Source organism: Narcine bancroftii, chromosome 1 (assembly GCF_036971445.1).
Source record: "Narcine bancroftii isolate sNarBan1 chromosome 1, sNarBan1.hap1, whole genome shotgun sequence".
In the NCBI taxonomy this organism is placed as follows: Eukaryota; Metazoa; Chordata; class Chondrichthyes; order Torpediniformes; family Narcinidae; genus Narcine; species Narcine bancroftii.
Genome location: NC_091469.1, coordinates 29,652,767 through 29,676,978, shown reverse-complemented (window position 1 = coordinate 29,676,978; position 24,212 = coordinate 29,652,767). Strand labels below are relative to the sequence as shown.

The 24,212-nt window shown below is 43.5% G+C and overlaps 1 protein-coding gene across 7 annotated transcripts in view; it reads left to right on the top strand.

Annotated features, from left to right (window-relative positions):
• The window catches only part of LOC138756797 (PALM2-AKAP2 fusion protein-like), a 194,128-nt gene that overhangs the window by 132,286 nt on the left and 37,630 nt on the right, over positions 1-24,212 (top strand). For all 7 annotated transcript variants that reach the window (XM_069923227.1, XM_069923197.1, XM_069923217.1 and 4 more), the window contains one exon: positions 13,464-15,885. In XM_069923227.1, the coding sequence (XP_069779328.1) occupies positions 13,575-15,885 (2,311 nt within the window). In that variant the 5' untranslated portion in view covers positions 13,464-13,574. The remainder of the gene's footprint in view (positions 1-13,463; positions 15,886-24,212) is intronic.

Sequence of the window (24,212 nt, the reverse complement as noted above, 5' to 3'; positions counted from 1 at the left end):
ACAATTTACTATATTGCTGTGGTCAAGGAATAGCGAAAGTGTGGAACTTGTTACTCCGGGGAGTAGTAGGTGCAAGCACATGGGCATTTGAGGGGAAGTGAGTCAAGTACACAAGGGGGAAAGGAGACACATTATGCCAGTTGGGTTGGTCAAGAGGACAGACTTGAGACACAAAACTAATAGTGACAATTGGGCTGAATGGCCTGTTTCTCTGCTGTGGATTGTACATAATTTTGGATCACATGTTCCGTTCAAAGTGTTAGCATGTAGTCCCATTATTCCCATCAATGGAAATTTCTAATGAGTTGGGGGTATAAATACCATGCCCCATATTTACATGAAAGTCTGGAGATCGATAGAATATTCCATGGTGGGAAACCAGGCCCTGACAGGAGCAGTCTGGCAGTGTGAGGGCATGATTTTTTTAGGAATGATGTTGGCATTCATCGGAAGACATCGTGGGAAGTTGAAAGTGAAGTTAAATTCAATTGTGTACGGTCAATCATCTTTCACCAATGTTGGTGATGTTATGAAAGGAGATATTGTGGAGTCCACAAGACTGGGAAGAGAAGGTGTAGTCTTGATAAAGGGCTCAAGCCTGAAACATTGGTATATCTTTGCTATATAAAGTACGGTGTTTGACTTGCTGAGTTTCTCCAGCAATGCGTTTTTACTTCGGTCATGGTGTCTGCAGACTTTTGTGTTTTACACTCATTAAATGTCATGTGATTATGACCATAAAATCTGTTTTCAGGATGTTGAGCAAGGGATATGTTTTGGTCAGTATCTCTATTGAGGGAACAGGCAAGGTCTTAGATTTTTTTCTAAAATCCAGCACCTAGAACAGTCCTCTCACCACTGTGCTGCAATGTCAGCTCGCAGGTTTGGGCCTGTACTTGAAGCCACAATCTTCCGTCAGAAGCTTCTGTCCCACTGAGCTCCTGGTGACATCTGGAAGTGACTATTTAAAGACATTAAAAAAAACTTGGATTAATTTAAGATCTACCATCAGTAATATCTGAAGGCATCAGATTTCAGATAATTGCCCAATTTCCAAAAGATGAAAACATTCTTTCTGAATTGATTTAGGCATGTGCAGCTTGTGAGAGCCTTGGAAGCAAATTGAGTAATAACTTTAAAAGGGGAATAATGTGGTATGAACTTTGGGGAAATGATTGAAAAGCTTTTTCAAAGTGCAAGCAAAAGCTTAATGGGATGAATGGCCTCCCTCACAACCATTACATCATGCAGTTCTACAAGTCGGAACCGGTGAACTTGAAATTCTGCAGTAACACATATTAAGAAATCAGATCATGGATTCAAAGGCACGAGTTCAAATCTCACCCTGGCAGCTGGGCAATTTTAAATTCAAGTAATTAATAAGATTAGTATCAGAGATGGCAAGAGTGAACTTACTGCATTGTAAGTGCCAACATGCCTCATTAATATATTTCAGGGATCTGACATCTTACTTGGGTCAGTTCCAAATATAACTCCAAATCCACACCAGTGTTGTTGTCTCTGAACTGGGGCAAATTGGGGAGGTTAATCAATGATGACCCAGCCAACAAGCCCAATGTCTTGTCATTTTGTTGAGATGAAGTCCAGTAAAAACAGCATTATTATTGTTACCAAATTAGAGCTTCCAGCCTCCTCAATGAAATGAATCCCCAGAGGCATGTCCTTGGAATGTTGGTCAACTGAGTCTTGTAAGTGAACTGGATTACTAAGCTCAGTGATATTTTAATTCCAATAGAGTTTTAGAGGCAATAGACACGTAACAGAAGATTAGTATGGTTGTAAAGAGACTATATCAGCTCAATCAAGAATATATGATCAGACACTACAAAACCCATGATTAGCAAAGAAAGCAAAACAAAAACAATTAAAACAACAAACTACACTGGCAAGAATAACTGACAAAATGTCAAGGCCATTTGGGTTATTTTACCATGTCAGTCAAACAAAAGGTTATTTGGACTAGTCACCTTTCCAGATCTTATATTGCTGCAGGTTGAGGTGCTCATTCAGGTACCTTTGAAATCCTTCGGGCAGTGCAGTTCCTGATCCCGACCACTCTGAGTGATATGGTTTGCTTTCAGTTCCCCTCTAGTCATTCTGTGATCACCTTAAATCTGTCCCTCTGGTTCTGTGATCATCTTCAACTTTAGTTGACGGGAATAGGTCCAGAGTAGCGGCGGCAACAAAACAATGAGTAAAGAGAGTTTATTGTCATATATGCATGTACAGAAGCACCAAAATTCTTACTTGGTACACAAGATAGGCCAACTGCAAAATTACCACACTATGTCAAGACAGAAAAAGAGATCATAAATAAAAAAGAAGACAGATAACTATTCACAGTTGTTCAGTGCAAGGAAACAAAAAGTGATGTTTCAGGAGTGCGGACAGATCTTTTGGTGGTCCCTGAGCAGTTCCTCCAGCATTGCTGTGTTTTGACTACAATCACAGTGTCTGCAGACTTTCATGTTTCACTCCAGAACAGTTCATGATTAGGTTTAGAGGTATGGAGAGGTACAAGAGCCTGATAGCTGGTGGATAAAAATTGTTTTTGAACCTAGAGGACTAATGTACGTTCTTGAATGTGGCAGCAAGAAGAGGTTGTGACCAGGGTGATGGAGGTCCTTTATGATGTTTACTGCTATCTTAAGGCAAAACCTCACATAGGTGTCTTCAATGGATAGTCGGCTGGAGCCCATAATGGACTTAGCTATGTTTGTTACTTTCTGTATTTCTGGACAGTTGAATTACCAACCCAGATTGTGAAGCATCCAGTCAGTATACTTTCCACACCAAACCTGTAGAAGTTCAAAAGAGTATTCAACAACATGCCAAATTTCCTCAGATGTCTTAGAAAGTACAATGTTCCATCATTAAGAACAGTTGATGAGAAGAGGCTAGGCAGAGTGGAACAACCTGGTAGTTGGTTACGAAGAATGGAGGAAGAATGCTTGCTAAATTGTTATTTAATTAATTGTGCCTTTCTCTGCCATTAGGGCTCCCTTAATGCAATATTCTCTCGCTGTAGTAATAAAACATCCTATTTGCCCATGTGGTTAGTTAATGAGGGAGCTGCAACTCATTAACAGAAATGCTTTGAGAACTTGGTAACTTTGGGGGGGGGGGAAGTAACTTTCAAAAAATGTTGCTGCAGCATCAACAAAGAATATTAACATCACGCATGCAAGGGTATCTATTCCAAAAATGCAAAAGATTTTGACACAGGGTTGACCAAAGCTGGATTTAACTCCATATCCTGCCTGAAAATAAGCTTCCCAATCCAAATATTTGTTTGAACGTTGATTGCTTAGTTGACCTGAACTGTTAATATCAAAGCTACCAAAGCCAGATGATTTCTATTGTCCTTTACTTCCTTTAAGCTCTACTTAAGCAGAGATAAATATAACTGAACTACTTTGCTTGGCAAGTCCCTGGGAAGATCTTCAACTGTGCAGAAACATAACCCAGATAAAAGCCCCAAACAATCCAGAAATCATTTTATTGATCAACTTAAATCCCCTCTTCCCTTCTACAACCTGTGATTAATTTATGAGAATCCCATTTGCTACTTTTAAGTGCAGAAGTTTCAGTTTGCTGCAAACATTGACACAAATGCTTGTTCTTCCATTCCTTTGAAAACATGCCAGTGTGTGACTACACAGTGAAGTTGGACATTGCCCTGTCACTGCAGTAGAGAGAAATTAAAAGCATGCCACTGATTCTTTCTGTCTTTGGCCTCCTCCCCTTTTATAACACTATCCAACACAAACTTGAGCAGCAATCTCTCTCAGGGTTCAGTATTGAATTCCACAACTTCGGCTAACTTACTGTTTCAGCCAGTCCATGCTGTAAGCCACCTGTTTGTGGTATTGGCTCAGTGTTTCTCTCTCCATCCTTCTGCCCTGCTGATGCTTCACATCTCTTTTCAACTCCAGTGTTTGTAACCTCCCATTAACATTGGCCAATGTGAGCACAGCAAGCTCCCACAAACAGCAATGAGATCAACACAGCACTAAAATTTGCCTTAGAGGTTCTGATTAAGGAGAAGGCATTAGGCACGATAGCAGTAATGATACCCACAACTTATCACCTTGGCCTTACCCAATCTCAATTATTTTATTGACCCTCCTGATCAGATGCACATGCTCTGTGCCATTAAAAGAAACTAATTTCCTTTTCTTTGCCATTTCGAACAAAGGGTCTTTAGTCTGAATCGTTAACTCTTTCCACAAATGCTGAATGTTTCCAGAATTACTGTTTTTCAAGATCTAGAGTTTTTTGATTTCTGTTTACTATCTGGGGAAATTCTCTCTCTGGTCCCCTAAGTTAAATCTCTCGTGCAAGTCTTGGTGGTTTGCAAGCTTGCTGTCCTCACATTGGTTCTCTCAATCTTTTTTTCCCAAAATGTATTTATTGAGCATCAAAAACAACTTCATACATGTTGCTCCTATTTTTTTAAACAGAAAAACCAATACACATACACAAATGTTCACATACACCCTCAGATACAGGCCCCGACACCCCCACCCCCTCAACACCTTTGCTGACAGTATCTTTGGTATATTATCGATTATACTCGTGCAAACGTCTCACAGTTAGTCTTTTACTCTGTAAGTAGTCATAATTCGGAGAAAAACACATAAAGGGTTGCCATTTGTGGAAAGATTTTCTGGTAGACCCTCTGATTGTGTATTTGATTTTCTCCAATTTAATAAAGAAACTGATATCCTTAATCCACTGTGTCAAACTTCCAATGTAACAAGATTAGACGCTTGGCCAATAGGGATGTAAATACTATCACGTCCTTCTGCAGGGAATTTAGGGAGTTGTTGGAGATTCCAAATATTGCAGTCAATAGGCAGGGTTGGAAATTGACTTTAAATATTTTGGATAGGGTGCTGAAGACTCCGCCCCTGAACCCTTGTATTTTGGGGTCCTGATAAAACATGTGACTTAGGTGGAAGGGGAAGCCATTACACCTGTTGAGTTTGTCCTCCATTTCAGAATAAATAGCTATCGGTCTGGATTTTGAAAAATGAACCCTGTGCAGCACCTTAACTGATTGAGTCCTGAGCAAATGCAGGAGGTGGTAGAACAAATTCTCTCAGTCACCTCTTCCCATAGTTTCTCCTCAATTTCTGTTTAACCAGGTCAGAGGGGAGAAAATTTTTGATCTTTTGTTGGGCTTCCCATCCCTCTGATATTCCAACTGAGAAATATGACAAATATCTCTCTCTCTCTCTTCCCCCCCCCCCTCCCCATATACACAAACAAATCTGCAAAGACACCACATACTTACTACACTAGTACACTAGACCCCATATTAAGACTAAGCTGTGGGGACAGCACTTTACATCCATTGGTCTAACCATCCTTGCCCCTAAATGTTAAGGTCTCAGAGATAATGAGCTTTAAGTAGAAAAAAAACATTGCCATCCCTCACACGAATTTTGAATTAGATTTACAGGCACATTCCAAGGCACTTCAGTCAGCTGCACGTCATACAGCTGATAAATGTGCATGTAAATTTAACAGTAGTGGTGCCATATTATACAAGTTCTGGAATTGCACTTTAGCAAGTTTGGTCACTGCAGATTAATAAAGAATGCCCAACAAGTGGCAGTGCCCCATTGCACTCACACTTGAATCAGTTGTTTTTCAACGTCTTGACATATACTTTTGCTTTTTCAGCCGAGAGGAAATTGTTCACCTTGTCACCGTAAGTGATCCATATTCAGGCTGGGTAGATTAACCCATATCGGACCCCTTGCAGGGTACACAGTTTCCATCTGACATCATTGAACGACACCTGGACTCGGACCACTTTCACAGCAAGGACAGGAAAAGCTGAGATAGTCATCCCTTCAGTTTTACCTCCGCATTCTCTGGCATGGTGTAGGACATCCATGCAATCACCGTAATAGTGAAGCCTGGCCACTGTGGCCTGTGAATCCTCCCCTGGCACTGGTATTGGCTGTAGTATGCCCGGTCCACCAGTGGCTCTTTATCCAGTCTGAACGTCTCTTTTAATAAAGCTCTTACTGTGTCTTTACTTGTGTTCTCCGTTCCTTCAGGAACCCCACTATCCTGATGTTATTTCTCAGGACCTCACTTCCAAATCCTCTCATCTGTTTTCCAACTTTATAATTTCAGTGGTCAGAGTTTTAATTTTCTTTACTATTGAGCAGATGTCATCGGTACACCCTGACATTGAACGTTCTATGTCCCCAACAGTATCTTTAATTTCTCTCAATCTGCTGGCTGTAGATACTCTTTCGGTTACAAATTGCATTTTTTACAGTCTGTCGCCCCAATTTAAGGGCAGCCAGTTCTTCTCCAGTACATAGTCTTGTCTCTATTTTAATGGTCTCTACAATAGTCCATTTCAGGTGAACCCTCCGCCTTGAGGCCAGCGACAGAAGCAAATTGAAAAGTACAAACTCACCTTTCAGACAGCAGCCCTAAAAGGCTGCTCCAGTGTCCCATTCATATCCAGAGGCACCTCATAACACCCTCCAGATCTGATGGAGGCGGAGAGACTGGTGTCGTAGTGCCACCCTTCATAAATATGCGGCATAGCAATGGCCATCTTCCCTACCCATAATACCCCATGCAGGTGGAACCATGCTGTGTTTCCCAGAGCAGTTCAAGCTTCATGGGGGAATTATAGATAGGGAAGGCTGCCATTGCTATGCCCCATTTTGAGCCGCAGAAAGCATCCCCAAAGACCAAAGCGCCCAGTGAGGTGGTGGAGTGGCCAGCTGGGCTGTCACAGCCCGCACCAGCCGCCTCCTCGACAGCCCCTGCAGACCGCCCCTGCCCCGACGTCCCCCACTGGCCACCCCTCCCCAGTGGGACAGGGGCTATCAGGTAGTGGGGTGGGGGGCTGTCAGGTAGCAGGGAGCTGTGTAGTGGGCTGATGGAGTCATCGGGCTGCCCCTAAACACCCACTTAGTGCGGCTGTACATTCTGGTGAGTCGATGGTGCGCTGCACTCCGCTGATTATCCCTTCCCGAGGATGGTTGGCATCGGCACCTCAGAGGCACTCTCAGCACATTCAGGTAGGTAAGTATTTAGCCACAAGGGGGTATAATCTTTGCTTTTACACAAGGGCCTTTGGCCCACCTGAAAGTGCCTAATGTCTACAAAATTCAGTCAGCACTGCTAGCTTGAGCTGCTCAAAGTCAGTTACCTGTTCTTCCTGATCTGACAGTGAGCTGCCCAAGGTGACAGGATCAGGCGAGGCTGTGTGGGGTAGACCTCTGGGACTGTTGCATACTCTCTACTTTTAGCCTTCTTGTTGAGCATTTCAACACTTCAAAATCCACCTCTTGCTTTTAAAAAAAAACCAACTATAATCAATTGGTAGGACACTGCCTGGATTGCTGTTAAATAATTCTTTATTAATGCAGTTTGCAGGAGCTTATTCCATCAACTGCTCTCTTGCCACCACCCCCAAAACCTCTCCTGCTCTCACATTCTTAACTGCACTTTAAAAGGCATTTGATTGGTTGACAAAGGGTTTAGAGCATCCTTCAATATTTAAGAGTGTTGGTTGATTAAATGCAAGTCTTTTTTTCAACCTCTCTTAAGTTGCTACATTGTTCATCACTCTCGTGATTACATGCCCCTTCTGTGCGCTTCATTTATTGGGCCGTCATTTCTGGCCTGATCTAACGATCACCAACTTAATTGTCGTCTTCCACCTCTCCACTCCCACTCTTGCTGCCTCACTGCACAGTGGCTTTGACGAATGGCATTCCTGGGAGATCCAGTTCTCATATGTCTCTAAGTTGGAAAGTGATAGGCTTGAGCCCTACTCCACAGATAGGCACACAATCTAGTCTAGCACAGCAGGATGACAGGGAAACGTTAACATTTACAGCTTCACCTTTGAAAAATGAAGTTAGGAAATGCGATTGCAAGCACCATGTAGTGGAAGGTTTGGAACTCCTTTCGGCAAAGGACAATTGTTATTGAGCCAATTGTTCCCAACACAATGGAAATGTACAGTACAGGAGGAGGTTCTATGGTCTATCATATCTAAATCAGTTAGAAAAAAGCAGCCCTGCCTGATCCCATCTTCCTGCATTGGTTCCTAGTCCTCAGATCACAGTTCTCCAATTATATTTCCAAGAACATCATGTCACTAAGTTCACCATGCCCCACTTAGAATTTACGGATTCTTGTGCCCAGCTATGTAACTGGGAGTGTTGGTAAATTTACTGTGTTCCTCCAGAGTCCACTCCTGTGGTGTCCGATGAGTTTTGTTTACCATGAGATGGATTGCATTTGTTGACCTTGAGCTTGCAAGTAGTTGGTGTGTTGGCTGGGACTGGAACGTTGGGGTCAGAAATGTGTGTAGGTTTGTTTCGGCAAGCTGAAAACTACAGGCTGAAATTGATATAGACAGCATTACATTCACAGAGGAGTTGATCAGTGTATGATACGTCAGCCTTCGAGGTATCCACGTGTTTTTCTTTTTCATTGGCAATTTTGCTCCTGTCCCTTGCCCCCTTCCATATGAAGACTTAGTATCCGGTTTAAATTAGGCACCTAGCACCTGAAAACATTTTTTCTCTTCTCCCTAATCGTCCTTCCAATTATTTTAAATCTCTGTCCCTTGGTTTTTGTCAAATCTGCAATGGGAAGTGGGCTTCCTATTTATCTTGACCCCACAAACCTCAATTAAATCGCTCTTCAACTACCTATGATCCAAGAATAACAAATACCAAAATACTCAATCTTCTCTCAGGACTTAATTTTTCCAGGCCTGGTCACATTTGTTACTTCTAAATCTGAAATATTTAGAGGCATGAGAGGGCACTGATCAAAAATTAACTTATTAAATGGTGGAGGGTCTCAAGACATCTCAAAACCTAATCTTGTCTTTCTAGCCTGGTGCAGGATAAGGTTTTATTGAAATGTTAAAAGAACCTTTCTTGAAAGGAGATGTTGAAACAAGGCCTTAGATTTTCTCTCTCGGGTACATGTAAAAGACCACAGGGACTGTTTTAACCCGTCCATCAACTGTAGGAACCTGCTGTGAGTGAATTGGCCATCAATCTTTATTTATGTAATAACAGTAACAAAACACAGTGTAGTTCATTGGCAATAAGGTACTGTGGGACATAGGGTATGAAATACTTTTTGAACATTATAGTATCACTGCAACGAACAACAGCAAAGAGGTGACTGGGATTAAATACAAGGGTGCATCTGGCAGTTTCATTTCAAAGGATTTTTGAAATAGAGTTCAGCCTTTTCCTCCCAACTTCAGCAATCCAAGAACACAAAACAAAATTGCGAGTTCTCCTCAGACTTGCGCAGATATTCCATCAACTGCTTTCCCATATTACCAAGGTATTCATGGATATCCTCAATATATCACTCCAGCAGGGCATGGTACACACATGTTTCAAACAGGCATCAATCATCAATCAAGAAGAGTGTAGTAACCTGCTTTAACAATTATCAATCGGTAGCATTTACATCAACAGTGATGGTGCTTTGAGAGGCTGGTGATGAAGCAGATCAGCTCCTGTCTGAGCAGTGACATGGATCCATCCCAGTTTGCCTATTGTAGAAACAGGTCTACAGCAGATGCCATCTCACTGGCTCTACACAAAGCCCTGAAACACCTGGACAGCAAAGACACATACATCAGGATGCTCTTTATTGACTACAGTTCAGCTTTTAACATGATCATCCCCTCAAAACTAATCAGCAAACTCAAAGATCTAGGAGTTAACACCCAACTGTGTAATTGGATCATGGAGTTCCTCACCTCCAGACCACAATCAGTGAAGATTGGCAAGAACCTCTACTCCACGATCTCCATTAGTACTGGAGCACCACATGACTGTGTTCTGAGCCCCCTGCTCTACTCACTTTACACCTACCACTGTGTAGTTCGGTACAACAATAACACTATCTACAAATTTGCCAACAATACCACAGTAGTGGGTTGTATAAAGGAAGGGGATAAGTCAACATACAGGATGGAGATTGAAAACTTGGCTGAATGGTGGACCAAGCACTCCATGTCACCAAAGCTAAGGAGCTGATTGTTGACTTCAGGAAAGGAAACCCAGAGGTTTACAATCCAGTGATCATTGAGGGATCAGAGGTGGAGAGGGTGAGCACATTTAAGTTCTTGGGAATCACTATCTATCCTGGACCCAACACACCAATGCCATTATGGAGAAAGCACATTAGCACCTCAAACCCTTTGGAATGTGATAAAAATACATACGTTGCATGAATTTTTCAGGAGTGAGGTCAGATGACCCTCAATGGTAATGGAGTTCAAGGCAAAGATTACAAGGTTTTTGTTAGGAGAGATGCTTACTGTCACTTTTAATCTCCTGACTCCTATTTTCATCATATGAAAAATCAAGTTACTGTATGAAGTACAGAACTAGGACCCAATGCAGGAAGATGGGATTTAAGAGTTTTGCTGTCAAGAGTTATGATACATTTGGAAAGCATCACACTTTGTGTGTATTTGTTATATAATGCCCTTATTAAGGCACTTTGCCTTTGATACATGAGGTTCACAGGAGCATGTAATAGTCACATTTACAACATGGCCCCAATAGATCAAAGACTGATATTCACAGCCAATTTACGAGTCCCTGCAGTTAAAAATAGTGTTCATTAACTATGACCATACTCTCATTATACACCAGGCCACTAAAGAACATCAATTCCTATTTTCATCACAACATATTAAGAACGGAGAGTTTTTTTTTAACCAAAATAGGAAAGGAATAGAAACAGCAAGAAATACTCCACATTTTTGTGTTTGAAGCAATTTCTATCCTCTAATTTTCCATTTTATTTTCTGGAAAGAAATAATGCAGTCAAAAGTACCTAAAACACTTCAGGAATTGTATAAATACCCTTCATTCTGCAGAATATTCTTGTTACAGTTGACAACATAAAGGTTCCTCAAAGATTTAATATTGACAAAGTTTTTGCATTTAAGTTTTTCCAGACTAACGTTGCCAACTCTGCTTGAACCTTTTCCTGCAGATTACATTACTTGACCTTAACATCCCCACCCCAATTCCATGTATGTCAATTCTTGTGAAAGCCCATCTTCCCTTGATATTTGGGAGTGACTTGTAGACCGAAGAACTACCAATAGAGTTTTTGTGGTAATGCAGGAAATGCAGCAGTTAAGTTTTGAATAGCAAAGTAGAACAAATGTCTGTGTGATGTTGGCCAATTCATTGGTTTTGTTAACATCAACTGAAGGATTAATATTGTGCAGGAATCTGGGGAGTATCGCTTACTGTTGTTTTTATAAGGAAAGTGAGCCAAGGACTATAGTTTAATATCTCACCCAAAAATTAGTACCTCAAAGGGCAGCATTCCTGGGAATGTCATTCTAGAGACTTGGAGTTGGACTTGAACCCTGAAACTTCAGCGTTAGAGGCAAGAGAGCAGCTAATCGAGCCACAGCGAACACTTGAATCTGTACTTGAAGAGTAAACTTTGCAGATGGGGCTAATTGGATAGCACTGGCAGTCAGGATGTACTAAATAGTCACCTATATCACCTATATAATAAATAATATCAGACGTTCCATCTTGACTTAGCCAACTCCTTGCAGTGTACCTCATCACTCCAAGCCTAACCCTAGATTATTGCTGCAAACCTTGCTGTCAGCAACGTACAATATGCAGTGATCATGGTGCTAATAAGGTCAGCCTTACTGCCATCCCTACTCAGTACATTTGCATCCTAACTAAACACAGATTGTATTAGAAGCAAATTTTACTGGCAAATGGTTCCTAAAGGGCCTGTCATTTATGAAAGTAAAATTAATAAAATATGACATGTCCCTTTGTCTTATAAAACATGATGATGCCCTAATACTACTATAAATAATTAAAATTTTTAAAATTTAAATTTAGACATCCAGCCTTTTCGGCCCATGAACCCATGCTGCTTAATCACACCCGATTGGCCTATACCTCCAGTACATTTTGAATGGTGGGAAGAAACCAGAGCTCCTGGGGAAAACCCACAGAGAGACCGGGAGAATGTACAAACTCCTTACAGACAGTGTGGGATTCAAACCCCAGTCCCACTGTAAAGGTGTTGCGCTAACCACTCTGCCCACCATAATTATCAACAAACTCTTTAAAGTGCTTTGGTTTAAGGACAGGTTAATTCAATGTTACTTTGTTTGAAGTCAGCACACTATCTTAATGGACATAGTTACAATGGCTTATCCTTCATCGGATTAAACAAAGATGTCATACACCCTCATGACATCAAGGCTATTTTTATATTCTGTGATAAGGCGAGCATTTATGTCTGCCTTGGTTAAGATGGTGGTGAGCCTCTGTGATGTGCATGGTGAGATGTTCCTGCTCTTGTGTGTGTACACGAGACCAGGGACATATATGTCAGTGTGACAACAGTGTGTGGAATTGAAATGGTTGCCACTGGGAGGTTCTTGCTGGTGCAGCACACAGGGTTAAAGTGCTCAATGAAGCAAACTCCCTGTCTACATCCAGTCTGCCCAATGTAAAAGAGGACACATTGGAAGCATCGGATGCAGTAGATGACCCCTGCCGATTCCAAAGTGAAGTATTGCTTGTTGGGGACTCCAAATGGTGGTGAGAGAGGAGATGTTGGTGCAAGTGCAGCACCTCCTGCGGTCACAGGGGTAGGTGCTGGTGCAGCGTGAGTAGGGGGGAGGGAGGTGATTACTGGGAACGGATGAGTGGAGAGGGGAAGGTGTGTCTGGAGGTGGGATCACATTGAATTCCACACACATTGCCACACCGACATGTCTGTCCTTTGGCTCATGCACTGCCAAATTGCAAATTGAAGGAACAATGCCTTTTATTCAATTTTGACACTCTCTAACCAAGCAGTATATTGACTTCTCCAATATCTGTTATCCCCTTGCCCATATCTTTCTCTCTTTCCCATTCCCTCTATCTCCTTTCCTCCAGCTCCAAATCCTTTCCCTCTTCTATCCAAGAGCTCACCCCACCCTGTCACCTCAGATTTCCCTTTTACCATCCCACATATTACTGCATACATTCATTCGCTCACACACCTCCCCTTCTTATCTCCTCTCCCTGCCCCACCCACCTTTTTATTCAGGCACCTGCCTGCTTTTACTTCAATATGACGAAGGACACTGGTCCAAAATGTTGCTTAGCCTTGACTTCCCATGAGTGCTGCCTGATCTGCTGAGTTTCTCCAGCACATTTGTGCATTGCACTCGACCCCAGCTTCTGCAAATTTTCTTGTTGAATTCTATCGTGTGTTGTGTACACGCACCGTGGTTTGGAGTATCTGATTGAATGTGTGAAGTCAGATGAGAGCAAACTTGAACTTGAGCTTTTCATCCTGTTAAGTTGCTGAGTGGCGGTATCTATTTTTGATGCTTATTTCCCTTTCATTTTGCACAGAAATCTCCCACTAAGCTCCCAGAGGATGCTGCTACACTGAAGAAGGGCAGGAGCAGGAGGAGCTCTGACTCCCTAAACCCCCAACATCTGTGCTCCGGGCACGAGGAGGGAATGGAAGTGGACAATCATCCAAACAGCACCAAGAGTGTGGGTGCAGCCGCACCAAAGGCCGTGACCCCAGAGCCCATTGGTCCAGACAGCATTGACACTCACTACAATGATAAAGGCCATAACGGCATCCAGAACAGACATGAATCGCTGGACAGTGATGTGGAAAAGGAGATCAGGTACCTCGATGAGGTCTTAGAAGCAAACTGCTGTGAGGCCACAGCAGAGAACGGGCCGATTGTGCCACCTTGTCCCGAGCCAGGCCTGGCCATGGTGGGCAGCCAGTGTCCTTCTGTTACCATGGAGATGGGGTTTCTGGCCATGCCCCTCAATGGCGTCGGAGGCATCGATGAGGATTTGCCTCTAATTGGGCAGCAGACCCAGAACGAAGTTAAGCTGAATGGACTTTCACCCAGTCAATCTAGCATATCACCTGTGGCCAATAAGGACAGAGAGCAGCGGCAGGCAGAAACTTCCAGAAGTACTCCCGGGGGTGGTGAATCTGACATCATTGCCCCAAAGAAGGAAGCCAGATTTGAGCTTCGGGCTTACCATGAGGACAAGAAGCCCTCCAAACTGTTTGCAAATGATGAGAGAAGTGAGGCCTACAGAATTAGGAAGAGCAGAGTCTCGAACGAGATTGCCGAGCTTGAACGGGCTCGACTGGAAGTCATCAGGAGCCAGGTGGTGAAGAAGAACCCCAGTATCACAGAGAAATGGAAGCCCCCACAGGAGAAGTCTATTGAGGATCAGCTGGACCCAGATAAGCTGGAGTCCCACAAAAAGTACGCCGAGAGGAAGCAGAAGAAGCAGGGAGGGTGCCCATATCCCATTTCCCCGAAGCAGAAATCCCCTGCCTTCGTGCCACTGGAGCCCCTCAGTGTCCGCAGGGAAGATGTTGTCACAGAGCAAATAGATTTCTCTGCTGCCAGGAGGCAGTTTCTGAAGATGGAAAGAGCCCCCACCCCCAGTGGCCAGCGCAGTCAGACATGGCCAGGGTTGGCAAAAGGGGTCTCTGTCCCATCAGCCCTGAATTCAGCAGAAACCTCCAGAAGAGAGAAGATGGCAGGCTCTGGCAGGGCAACAGAAGTGACGGGGGCCCAGGGGCGGGCCGTGCAAATTGATGTCAGCCAGGTGTCCCTGGTCAAGGCTTCCAAAGTGCGTGTGGTGCCTGAAGGTGGTGAGAGCCAAAGCGAGACCTCACCTCATAGGGAGGGGCAGCGGAAGGAGGTGCTGTGCACAGAACCAGCTCAGCCCGACACGACAGCTGACAGCGGGGTAGATGATGAAGGATTTACCAGGGTCAGGGCTGTCTTGACTGTACTGAACGAAGATGGTGACAGTGACAACTCAGACCATTGCTTCAGGTGCGTCAACCTTCCAGCCATGGCAGAGGAAGTGGATTCAGGTTTGGATGATTTGTCCCTCCGTTCTCAGGACACCACAGTGATGGAGACCCTGTCTAATGACTTCAGCATTGACAACGTGAGTGACAGTGGAGCTTCCAATGAGACAACAAATGTTTCCCTGGACCACTCTTTGGGTGGGTCTCAGGAGTTTTCCCAGCCACTGACACCTCAGGCCTTGACTCCAGTTGACCGGGAGAGAGGGGAAAGCTCTCAAATTAGGGAATGCTTGCTCAGTGATGAGGAATTGTACAAGCGAAGGTCTCCACTGTCATTGGACGCAGAGCAGCATCTTGCCTATCAGGCAGAAATGGTGGTGAAGAAAGCAGTGGAACTTGCCCTGGCCCATGAGACCCACACAGCCGCTGAGACAGGTCAGGGCGACCCAAATGAGCCTGAAATAGCGCTGGGGAGTGAGGGAGCACCACCACGGACTGCATTGACTAAACCATCACCAATGCCACGCTCTTCAGTCCAGGACCATGCGGATCTACAGGGCCCGGTGGAGATGGAGCCAGACCATCACAAGGGCAACCACTGCCTGCTTCCTGCAGGAACTGCCAAACAGTGCAGCACTGCAGGGGCTGTCAGCAGCGGGCCGCAGCCTTCCTTGTACAGGCCTGAGTTCAGCCCTTTCAGCGATGTGGCCAGCTACCTGGAGCCCACAGACTACACCAGAGACAACATCTTTGTCAGCCACTCCCAGGAACCCGAAGTCATTGCCCAGTCTGGGCCATTTAAGCTGCGCTCCCACAGGCAGAGGACCCTGTCCATGATAGAGCAGGAGATCAGGGCGGCCCAGAACAGAGAAGAAGAGCTCCGGCAACAGAGGGAGGCACTCAAGATGGTGCAGAACCCACGCCGTCTGCCCCAACTAGCAGCCTGCCCCTCCAGATCAACAGCACCAGGTAAGGCCCACAACCCCAGAGAACCCCACCCCTCAAATGAATAAGGCTTGTAGGTTTGGAACGTGAGCCCAAACAATCAGGGATTAATGTCGTGTGTCAGGAAGGGAATTCATTTCAGGTCAGTGTATGAGACTTACAAGTGAAGCAACAGATCATTAGTGAATTTGCAGGGATCATCTAGTACAGTGCTTTTCAAACTTTTTTTCTTGCACTCACATACCACAATAGGTACTCTGATTAGTAAGGGATTATTTAAGGTGGTATGTGAGAGGAAAGAAAAAGTTTGAAAACCACTCTTTTACTCATACCTTATTGACTCATTATGTGCACAGTTTCCAAAGGAAATGGGCCAATGACAATTTTTCTCAAGCAAATTATTTCTGTAACAATTGGGTCTAGAGCAGTGATTCTCAACCATTTTTCCCCCACTCACATACGACCTTAGATAATCCCTTACTAATCACAGAGCACTGAAGGCATATTTAAGGCCATATGTGAGTGGAAAGAAGGGATTACTTAAGGTGGTATGTGAGTGGAAAGAAAAAGTTTGAAAACCACTGTTATAATTGTACCTTATTGACTTGTTATGTGCACGGTTTCATAACTCCAAAGGAAATGGGCCAATGACAATTTTTTTCAAGCAAATTATTTCTGTAACAAATGGGTCTAGAGCAGTGATTCTCAACCTTTTTTCCCCCACTCACATATGACCTTAGATAATCCCTTACTAATCACAGAGCACTGATGGCATATTTATCAACACGCTGCCCAAATACACCCATGTGACCAATTAACCGATTCTCACCATATCTGTTTGGAATGTAGGAGGAAACGAGCTGCTGGGGGAAAACCATGTAGTCACAGAGAGAACATACAAATTCCATACAGCCAGCGGGTCGTTGGAACTGTAATAGAGTGGTGTTAACCACACAACCATCCCATTGCCAAATGCATGTTCCTCTGCTATGCAGGTGGTTGAGCTTCTCTGAGAGAGAACACACTTCCTTGAGTAGACAGAGCCACTGGAGATGACTGGCTGCTCTTTTGCTTTCAACAGTCTGTGTTTGATTCACTCTTTGTCACATTGAGCCTGGGTGTTGGCTGTAACATTCTCCTTCTGCTTGGCAGCTGCACAGTGTGCCAGGGTGAGGTCACCAGGAGCAAATATCTATTCACTGGTTAAATGTCAGCGTTCTTCTCCCTCAGCCTCACACAGGAAATAAAATATCAGGAGGTCATAGACTTGTGGATTTCACTCCTCGCTTCCCTTGGAAATCGAGGCCAAGGGAAGTAAAAGAATGAATGTTCCCGAACTTTCATGACCCTCTGGCAATAGTGCAGCTCAACTGGCGCTGTGAGGGCTTCCATTTCAGAAAAGTAAAGGGGCCATCTCGTTTCTTCAGTGCGCTGGGGTTGAAGTCTCAGCCTCTGAGGTGGCCAGCCCATTGTTGCTCACTTTTGGTGCTCTTGCTTCTGAATCAGGGGGTGGGGGACATGGGTTCACACCCCAGTCTAGTGCATCCAGCCCAGGGTGTAATTTCAGGGTAGTACTGAGGGAGTACTGCAGAGACGAGGCTTTTAGATGAGGCATTAAACCAACCCATACTTTACTCCCCAATCAGATTTTGTAGTCATATGTCGTGAAATGAAATGAGAGTTTATTGTCATAGACACTGAACAGGTGCACCAAAATCATACTTAACTGTAGCCACATAGACATAGAACCATAGGACACTACAGCACATAGATAGGCCCCTTCAGCCCTTCTAGTCTGTGCTGAACCATTTTTTTTCTCTAGTCCAACTGATCTGCACCCAGTTCATAGCCCTCCATACCTCTCCCATCCATCTATTCACTGGTTAAATGTCCAAATTGCTCTTAAATATTAAAATTGAGCCTGCATTCACCGCTTCAGCTGGCAGCTCATTCCACACTCTGACCACTCTCTGTGTGAGCAAGTTCCCCTTCATGTTCCCCCTAAACTTTTCCCCTTTCACCCTTAACCCATGTCTTTTGATTTGTATCTCACTGACCCTTAGTGGAAAAATCCCACCTACATTTACTCGATCCCACTCATAATTTTAAATACTTCTATCAAATCTCCCCTCATTCTTCTATGCTCCAGGGAATAAAGTCCTAAACTTTTTAACCTTTCCCTATAACTCAGTTCCTGAAGTCTGGGCAACATCCTTGTAAATCTTCTCTGCACTTTTTCAATCTTATTGATATCTTTTCTGTAGTTAGGTGACTAAAGCTGTACACAATACTCCATATTTGGCCTCACCAATATTTTATTCAACTTTACCATAACATCCAAGACTCAATACTTTGATTTATGAAGGCAAAAATGCCAAAAGCTCTCTTTACAACCCTATCCACCTGTGACGTTACTTCCTATATTCTGTATTCCTATATCCCTCTGTTCTACTACACTCCCCAGTGCTCTACCATTTACCATGTATGTCCTTTCTTTGACCTCACATTTGTCTGCATTAAATTCCATCTGCCATTTTAAAGCCCACTTTTCCAGCTGGTCCAGATTCCTCTGCAAACTTTGAAAACCTTGCTGTCCACAATGCCTCCAATCTTAGTGTCATCTGCAAACTTGCTGATCCAATTTACCATATTATCATCAAGATCAATGATGTAGATGACAAAAAACTATGGTCCCAGCACTGATCCCATAGACACACCACTCGTCACAGGCCTCCAGTCTGAGAAGCATTCATCCATCACCACTCTTTGACTTCTCCTGTCCAGCCATTGTCGAATCCAGTTCTCTACTTCACCATGAATACTTAGCTTCTAATCTTCCTGATTAACCTCCCATGTGGGACCTTGTCAAAGGCCTTACTAAAGTTCTTGTAGACAACATCCACAGCATTTTCTTCATCAACTTTTCTGGTAACCTCCTCGAAAAACCCTATAAGATTGGTTAAACACCACCTACCACACACAAAGCCATGTTAATATCCCTAATCAGTTCCTGGCTATCCAAATAATTGTATATCCGATGTCTTAGAGCAGCTTCCAATAACTTACCTATTACTGACATCAGGCTCACTGGCCTATCATTTCCAACATTACTTTTGGAGCCTTTTTTAAACATCGGAACAATGTGAGCCACCATCCAAACCTCCGGCACCACATCCATGGCTAAAGACAGTTTAAGTATTTCTGTCAGAGCCCCTTCAATTTCTAAACTAGCCTCCTCAAGTTCCAAGGCAATATCTTGTCAGGCCCTGGGGATATATCCACCCTTATTGCTTTAAGACAGCAAGCATCTTTTCCCCTTTAATCTGTATAGGTTCCATGACCTCACTGCCTGTTTTCCATACTCCCTACAACTCTGTGCCCTTTTCCTGAGTGAATACTGATGGAAAAAAATTAAGATCTTCCCCATTTCTTTTGCTGATCTTCAAGGGGACCAGTTTTGTCCCTTACTATCTTATTGCTCTTAATATGCCAGTAGAAACCTGTAGGATTTATACCAAGCAACATTCTTTTAACCTTCCTGATTACTTTCTTGAGGTTTTTCATGGATTTTTTTACACTCCTCAAATACTTCATTTGCTCCATGTTACCTATATTTAATATACACCTTTCTCCTTCTGAATTAGATCCCCAATATCCCTGTACCCTCTAACCCTGCCTTTAATCCAGACAGGTACATACAAACTCAGTACTCTCTAAATTTCACCTTTGAAGGTCTTCCACTTATCTCGCACATCTTGCCCGAAAAAAAATGATCCCAATCCACTCATTCTAGATCCTTTCTCATTTCCACATAATTGGCCTTCCTCCAATTTGGAATTTCAGCCCGAGCCCAGACCTGTTCTTCTCCAGAATGATCTTGAAACTAATGGTATTATGATCACTGGACCCAAAATTCTCCCCAACACATACTTCTGCCACCTGTCCTGTCTCGTTCCCTAATAGGAGATCCAATATTGCACTCTCTCTAGTTAATACCTCTATATATTGATTTAGAAAACTTTTCTGAACACATTTGACAAACTCCAAGCCATCTAGCCCTTTTACAGTATGGGAATCCCAGTCAATATGTGGAAAATTAAAATCCCCTACTATCCCAACCTTGTGTTTCCTGCAGCTGTCTGCTATCTCTCTACAGATTTGCTCCTCCAATTCTTACTGACTATTGAGTAGTTTATAATACAACCCCATGAGTGTGGTCATGCCTTTCCCGTTCTTCAGCTCTACCCATATAGCCTCAGTAGACGAGCCCTCTGGTCTGTCCTGCCTGTGCAGAGCTGTGATATTTTCCCTGAAAAGCAATATCACTCCCCCCCCCCCCCCCCCTTTCATTTCCACACCCCCCTTCCCCGTTCTATTGCATCTGAAGTAACAGAACCCCGGAACATTGAGCTGCCAGTCCTGTCCCTCCTGCAAGTTTCACTAATGGCCACAATGTCATAATTCCACATGCCAATCCACGCTCTAAGCTTGTCTTCCTTTCGTACAATACTCCTTGCATTCAAATATATGCACCTGAGAATATTTCCAACCCATTGACTTTTAATGGTGTATGTAATTTCACTCCTCCACTACTCAAGTTGCTCTGACACTCTGATTCCCCTCCCCCTGCAAATCTAATTTAACCCCCCCCCCCCCCCCCCCCAACAAGAGGAGCATTAGCAAACCTTCCCGCAAAAATATTTGTCCTCCTCCAGTTCAGATGTAAACTGTCCCATCCGAACAGGTCCCACCTTCCCTGGAAGAGAACCCAAATGATCCAGAAACCTGAAGCCCTCCCTCCTGCACCATGTCTTTAGTAACGTGTTAAGCTGCATTATCCTAACCTCTTTAGCACATGGCACAGGTAGTAATCCTGAGATCACAACCTTGTCCTTCAACCTAGCACCTAACTCCCTGAACTCTGCTTGCAGGACCTCCTCACTCTTCTTACCTATTTCATTGGTCCCTACATGAACCATGATATCTGGCTGCTCACCCTCTCTTCTGAAAATGCCATGAACTCGATCTGAGATACCTAAGACTCTGGCACCAGGGAAGCAACATAGCATCTGGGATACTCAATCTCTTCCACAGAACCTCTTATCTGTCCCTATAACTATGGAATCCCATATCACTTCAGCTCCCCTCTTCTCCCTTCTTAGCCATGGGACAAATCGCCATGGCTTGTCCCTTGTAGGTTGTCACCTCCAACAGTATCCAAAATGGTATACTTGTTATTGAGGGGAACGGCTACAGGGGTGCCCAGCACTGCCTGCCTGTTCCTTTTTTCTCTTCTGACCATCACCCATCTACCCTCCTCCTGCCTCCGAGGTGTGGTAGTGTCCCTGTAACTCCTGTTTATCACCCCATCTATCTCCCAAATGATCCGGAATTCATCCAACTCCAACTCTTATTCCTTAACTCAATTTGCCAAGAGCTGCAGCTGGATGCATTTCTCGTAGATGAAGCCAGCAGGGATACTGCTGGCTTTCCTGACGACTCACATTGTTCAAGAGGAGCATTCCCCTGCCTTGGCTGCCGTACCAACTCTCTTTGACGAGAGGAAATAATATATTATGATATGTAAAACCTGTCCTTTTTTTACCTGTGCCTACCTGCTGAATTCTTTTTGTTCCTCGAATAGGGTGGCCCTTTCTTACTTCAGTTCGTGCCCCACCACCTCAGCCACTTCTTGCCGAAGTCTCTTAAGCCAAAACCTGACCACTCTGACTCAGTCCACTCCAATTATGACTGCTCCGCTTCACAGTTCCTCACTTTTATAGTGATGTTAGGTCATCTGACCTCAATTGCCCCTCAACTGTAAAATTAATTTTCCAATCAACTGTTATCTGGTGAATCTCTCCTTTTCAACCCTTGCTAAGAAAATGTCGCAAATCCTTAAACGAAGTAAGTGAAAATTTCTCAGACACTGCAAAAAAAATGTTCTGCTTCTTTGAGATATCACATTGAATAGAAGTCCAGCGAATGTTGCACTGTATTAAATTGGGAAGAAAAATGGAAAATGTTAACTTTGGTAATCTCCAGACAGCATTAGTGTTAAGTGAGCAAAGAGGTGATGGAGAGACTCAGTGGGTTAGGCAAATTCCTTGCATAGAAGTGGTCAGTCACTGTTTCAGGTCAGAACCCTATGCACTGATGATGAAGCGTTGACTGTCCATTCCACACCGTGGATGCTGCCTAACCCACTGAGTCCCTCCCACTCCTCTTCGTTCACTCAAGGTTCCAGCATCTGCAGCTCTTGTGTTTCTCAGCAGTGTAAATCCTGTCTCCAAACGCCATCTGGTGGCGGAGGTGAAAGATTACTAGCTAAGTAGCTTTGACCCCTGAGATCCTGGCAATCTCAAAGTCCCAACCAATCAGCCTCCCACTGTTGCTACTCCAGACTGAAATGCTGAACAATCAGGTCAGAGAGAAACCCATCGAGTTCAGCCCATGCTAACCATCTAACCTGTTCACACTAATCCTACTGCAATTTCTTTCCCCCATGATTTGATGTGCAATACGATAATGCTGTTGCTTAGAAACAACAGTTATTCACGCAGAATAGCAAATTGCTCAAGATGCTTCTTGCTGACAACAGCACAGGAAGCCTAGGCTGCCAGGTTAGAGTGGGGGTAGGATGCATTTGGTTTCTCCATTGTGGAAGAGACCACACCAAATGCAGTACACTAGAAATAAAGAGGAAGAGCAAGTAATTCATCTGAAAATGCAGACATTTCCTGGGTTACAAACGTCCAGACTACAAACTCTTACGAATGGGCTGTTTCCCAATTTGCACGTGAACATAAATGCACATTATGTTACCTCACAAACGCTAAATAACAATCGTAAGTACCTATACCTGTACTGCCTTACGTACAAATTTTATTATGGACAGATCCAGGAAACGGAACTTGTTTGTAACTACATGGATCCCTGAAGGGTTAGATTGTGAAGTAGGCTTATGTAGGTCGGCACAACATCATTTATGGATGATGGAAGCAGTCCCTTATTGTATGGTATAATTTATCAGCTATAGTATTGTGATCCATTGAAGACATAAAATGCAAAAAAAAGTCCCAAATCATTATACAAAGTAAGTGAACATTTCAGACACCTTAATAAAGAGTTCCGCACCTCAAGCATTGAGATGATCACATTGAATAGAACTGTGACGATTGTTGCACTGTTTTACACTGGGAGTAGAAATGGACGATGTTGACTCTGGTAATCTCCTATTGGTATTAAGGGTTAGGCAATGTCAGTGTGGGGTCGGGGGGGGCAGAAGCAGTAAAAGGTCAGGTGTTGAACCTCCTGCAGTGGCAAGAGTAAGTGCTGATACATGGGGGACAAAAGTTACATCCCTTCTTAATGCTGAAATGGTGGAAAGTGGGATATGTATCACATTTTTGATTTTCTGACACTGGGGATATTTTCGCTTTTTGAAGAGATTCTGATAAAGACAGGACCATCTAAAAACAGTTTGCCACAAAGGAGAATGTATATTGCAGATTAGATTCTCTCTAATTTGGCTAGTCTTAACACCAAAGAGGAAAGAAACCAAGAGCATGTATTGAATAGTACACGCTACATTTGATTTCATCTCTGGTCCTGAACACGTAGAATAGTATCATCCAAAAATAGGACTCAGTGCCATGCACTCCACACCCAGAGTTAAACTGGAGGATCCAATTATGATTGACACTGAGAAGAAAAATCAGAATGGAACCTATCTGAATGGCCACTTCCTTAAGTACCCTAGGATGTAGATTATCAGGCCCTTGGAATTTATCTGCCTTCAATCCCATCAATTTCCCCAAGACCATGTCCTTAGAGATACTGATTTCTTTCAGTTCCTCCCTTGCATTAGTCTCTATGTTTCCCAACATCCTTGGGAGGTTATTTGTATCCTCTCTTGTAAAAACAGAACTAAAGTAAGAATTTAATTGGTCTGCCATTTCCTTATTCCCCATTATATATTCCCCTGATTCCGACTGCAAAGGACCTACTCTGGATTTCACCAATCTTTTCCTCTTGAAATATTTATAAAAGCTTTTGCAATCGGTTTTTATATTTGCCGCAAGCTTACTTTTGTAATTTATTTTTGCTTACTTGATTAATCCCTTTGTCCTCCTTTGGTGCATCTTGAACTGCTCCCAGTCTTCGGTTGTGGTACTTTTTTTGGCCAATTGATATGCTCTCTCTTTGGACCTAATGCTGTCTCTAATTTCCCTTGTTATCCACAGTTGAGTCACCTTTTTTGGTTTATTTTTATGCCAAATCGGTATAAACGATTTTTGCAATTTCTCCATTAGATCTGTGAATGCTTTCCATTGTCTATCCACAGTCAA